Genomic DNA, 4156 nt, shown 5'->3' with positions numbered 1-4156 from the left:
GGCCCCGCCCCGGGAGCGCCCCGATAATCTGCGCATGCGTGGGCCGGACCGGGCCAGAATCTGGTCCTAGAAGTTACGCATGCGCAAAGGTGGCATGCCGAAGGTGGGGTGAGAATTGGTTTGGGAGTTCACCCTTTCCCCGCCACCGGCTCGTGGGGCTTAAACCAAGGCTGCGAGGGCATCGGGGTTCACTCGATGCTTTGCTTTTGCGTTGCAGGGCTGACTTCGTCACCACTCCTATCCCGAGCCCGTGAAACAGACCTGGACTAATCCCCTACTGTGGGTGTGCCCTTGGGGGGAGAACGAGGGGTGGAGGGCCGGAGAAGGCAGGCGGCGCTGACCCTGCCCCAGTCTACCCGCGGAATCGGGCCCTTCACCCTCTCCCCAGGTGGCAAGATTCCCAGCCGTATCAAATGGTACGGCGCGAGGAGCGCACCTGGGGGCAGAGCTAGAACGCTGCGCGGAGAGACGCCCTGGTCAGAAGGGGCGGGACTCTCCGAAGCGGCGCGCTCCGCAGAGTCCCTACTACCTGAGTTCTCCGGGCTTAGGCGAGGGCCCCCCACCCAGGGTGGTTGATATTTGCTCAGTTCCCCAGTCGCGTTTTTTAGCTTCCACGAGGTACCACCCACTAAATCTTCAGCCAGAGCTTCAGATGAAAAAAAGTGAGATGGACTGGTGGGAGTTCAATCTCCGTTTCCTTTTCCCTGCTTTGGGCTGGGAGGGGAGCTGAATGGGCAGCTGACAAAAAGTGAGCCAAGAATCGCCTGTTTCTTGCTAGTTTATAGTCAAGGCCCTTAACCTAGGGGCTATGAGTAGAATTAGAGTGGTTTGTGAACCACTCTAATGTGTACATTTTTCTAGGGTCCATAGCTTTTATCACTGTCTCAGAGATGTCGGTGACCTTCGAAAGGCTACTGGTTTATCAGGGTCATATTGGCAGAATATATTGTGTCTCTTCTCCTGGTGTTTTCCCTAGCTTATGGGATCCTGGGGACCTGTTCCAGTATAAGGAGGTGAAGCTGGCCAGTTCGAAACCTGAGCCTCAGGGAGCCTCATTTCTTCTTTGCAGAATCTCTTCTCAGCCTCTAAGCTCACCTGGTCAGAATCCTTGGATGAACCTGTGGGACCCTTCCTTCTAGCCCTGTGGTTTGGAACCAGTGGCTTTGGGACTGTGAGAGGATGGACAAAGGTAGTATGAGGCCGGGCCAGCTCCCCAAACGCTCAGGCGCCAAGCATCTGCTGATTCCACCCCGTGCCTTGCACGTGTGTCTTTCGGTCCTGGCTGGGCATTGCCACCTCCCCCTGGGCCAGCACCACCCACGTACCTCTCAGCAGAGGCCACAGTTGACTGACTTGCTGTTGAGCTGACGCTCTTTGGCATGGCTGCATTTTGATGGCAGAGGGAGCAGTTATGCCCAGAGCCCGGTGTGTCGGCATCACCAGTCTGACCTGAGCACCATGTGCTGCACGACATGACACGTGGCACCGGGAGAACTGCCCAGCGTGGAAGGTCTGGGCCCAGATGGGATCTGGATGGCCAAGGAACTCCCACCTTAAAACTTCAAGTGTCAAGGAAGCAGGGGAGGGACCAAGAGGGCTGGCAGGGGAAGGGGGGCTGAGGAGGGGTCCCATGTACAGAGGCTCAGGGCTCTGCTAGGCATTTAGGAGGCCTGGATTCACCACTTCTCTTCTTCTAGATTCTCAGGGGCTGCTAGATTCATCCCTGATGGCATCAGGCACTGCCAGCCGCTCAGAGGATGAGGAGTCACTGGCAGGGCAGAAGCGGGCCTCCTCACAGGCTTTGGGCACCATCCCTAAACGGAGAAGCTCCTCCAGGTACTAGGGTTTGAAGGGCCAGAGACTGAGACTGCTGCATGCCTTCACCCCTGTTGGGAATGGCTCCCTGAGCCCCTCTGGAGCCCAACTGTTGGCAGACTCTTGTGCTTTTCCTGTCCCTACTAAGTCCCTCCCAATGAGACTGAGAGCAAGGGAGGGAGATCTTAGGTTTTGGACAGGAAATCTTTGTGGTGCAGTACACTGTCATCTCAGGGGTGGAGCATAGCAGTTCCATGCCCCATCCACTGAGCCAGAGCAGTTAGCATCCTACCTGCTGGGAACCTGCTCTACTTTGGGGGCTGGGTGTGTGTGAGTGGGTACTGGGGTTGGGGCACAGAGCGTTCACTGGGTAGGACTCTTCTCAGGTTCATCAAGAGAAAGAAGTTTGACGATGAGCTGGTGGAGAGCAGCCTGGCTAAGTCCTCTACCCGGGCAAAGGGGGCCAGTGGGGTGGAACCAGGGCGCTGTTCGGGGAGTGAACCCTCCTCCAGTGAGAAGAAGAAGGTAAGGATTGGGAGACGTGGGGAATGGAGAGGGGTGGGGGCCAGTGCCAGATTTTGTGTTTCCCCACAACCTTTGCCAGCTGGCAAGAGCCCTGCAGAGGAGGCTTGTGAGAGGATCAAGCTGCCCCGGCCCACCTCAGATGCCTCCCTCCTGGGAGCCCATCTCTCGCTACTCTGCTTTTCTTGCTGCACCCATCACCACCCTGTCAGTGCATCCTGTATCACATTCTGTGTGGGAGGCATAGAGCATGCATCTATTCTGGGAGCAGACAGCCTGTTCCGAGCATTGCTGGCTGTAAAAATAACCCCCAGGTGGCATTGCTCTGGCCCCAGACACTGTACCAGCAAGAGTTTTCCTGGTATCCTCCCCACCCACCCTCCATGCTGGGGTTGGGGGGGCGCCACCAGCAAAAAGAAGACCCCATATGGTCAAGGACTGTGTAGAAGTACTTTGATGGGGGCGGGAAGGGGGAGGGATGGGCCCTGGAAAGCTAGGCCCCCTGCCTGTGGCTTGTTGTTGGGTGGGGCTGGAGCTGCCACACAGTGTGTGAAGCTCTAGGCCTGAAGCCCTAGCTGCCCTGATGAGCTCACTCTGCTCCTGCCCTCTGCCCAGGTGTCCAAGGCCCCCAGCACCCCTGTGCCGCCCAGCCCAGCCCCAGCCCCTGGACTCACCAAACGTGTGAAGAAGAGCAAACAGCCACTCCAGGTGACCAAGGATCTGGGCCGCTGGAAGCCTGCGGACGACCTCCTGCTCATCAATGCCGTGTTGCAGGTAGTGCTTCCCACCACAGGGGTTGTGTTCGCCTTCTCCCCGCAGCCTCCAGTTCCCAGCCCCCCATCTAGCCCGGCAGTGTCCTGTAGGTGGCACGGGAGGGTTCTTCCCAGCTCTGAGGCTGGAGCAAACCACTCTGGGGCCTTGCAGACCAATGACCTGACATCTGTCCACCTGGGCGTGAAGTTCAGCTGCCGCTTCACCCTGCGGGAAGTCCAGGAGCGCTGGTACGCCCTGCTCTACGATCCTGTCATCTCCAAGTGAGTGGGCTGGCCCCAGCAGCGGCGTGGTACTGGGGACACCAGAATTTGGCTCCTGAACAGAAAGAATTGTACAGGGGAGGGGCCTGGGAGGCAGGGCTCCTTGGGGCCTTGTATCTTCTGAGATGATACTGGAGACCTGCCAGGCTTCAGGGGGAAGCTGCTTCCTGATACCAACCCTGCTAATCCAGGCTGGATGTCAGGAGCAAGGACCTGGAAGCCAACGAAGTAGCATGAGAGAAAACACCACATGAGTGCCAGGAGTCCTGTTCTACCACCGTGTGCATTGTGGTTTGGGGCGGTCACCTCCCAGCCTTCCCACACTGACCTCCCACAGTTTCTTCCTCCAGAAGAAGGAGTTGGAACAGAAGAGCACCAGGGCCTCTTCCAGCTCCAATAGTCCAAATACACCTATGCACACACACAACACACACTCTTCCTTCTCAGTCACTTCGTTTGACATCATCAGAATTTGGTCGGATGCTTAACACCCATCTTCTACTCCACAGCCCCTGTCACCACTTAAGCTATAGCCACAGCCCTGATACACCAGGAAGTGGGCAGGGCACAGCTTGGGAAAGAGGAGGTGGCTAGTGGGTGGCAGCTTTGGCCAAGTAAGGAGAAAGTTCTTGGGGCAGGAGCAGCAGCTGGTCTCAGGATCTCCCTCCGGACTGGCCTGTAGGCGGCTGTGCCCTTGAGCCTCTTCACGGGGTTGAACACAGGAAGCTGAGTTCTCTGAGTTGCCTGTTGATGTTTTCGGCAGACGCACGAGGTCACAGGTCCTG

At 57.6% G+C, this 4156-nt stretch overlaps 1 protein-coding gene across 2 annotated transcripts in view; it reads left to right on the top strand.

The window, feature by feature from the left end:
* The first annotated feature begins 268 nt into the window (after positions 1-268).
* MCRS1 (microspherule protein 1) overlaps positions 269-4156 on the top strand; it is a 9525-nt gene continuing 5637 nt past the window's right edge. Inside the window, exons 1-6 of one of the 2 annotated variants that reach the window (XM_022572253.3) lie at positions 269-416; positions 1070-1510; positions 1698-1836; positions 2202-2340; positions 2953-3111; positions 3262-3371. In XM_022572253.3, coding sequence (XP_022427961.1) covers positions 1727-1836; positions 2202-2340; positions 2953-3111; positions 3262-3371 — 518 coding nt within the window. In that variant the 5' untranslated portion in view covers positions 269-416; positions 1070-1510; positions 1698-1726. The remainder of the gene's footprint in view (positions 417-1069; positions 1511-1697; positions 1837-2201; positions 2341-2952; positions 3112-3261; positions 3372-4156) is intronic. The other variant, XM_022572251.3, reaches the window with a different exon arrangement.

The sequence above is a fragment of the Delphinapterus leucas genome, chromosome 11 (assembly GCF_059928025.1).
Source record: "Delphinapterus leucas isolate spDelLeu-1000000601 "Yukka" chromosome 11, BTC_Dleu_Yukka2, whole genome shotgun sequence".
In the NCBI taxonomy this organism is placed as follows: domain Eukaryota; kingdom Metazoa; phylum Chordata; class Mammalia; order Artiodactyla; family Monodontidae; genus Delphinapterus; species Delphinapterus leucas.
The sequence above is the reverse complement of the archived record's forward strand: the minus strand, read 5'-3'. Positions and strand labels throughout refer to the sequence as shown.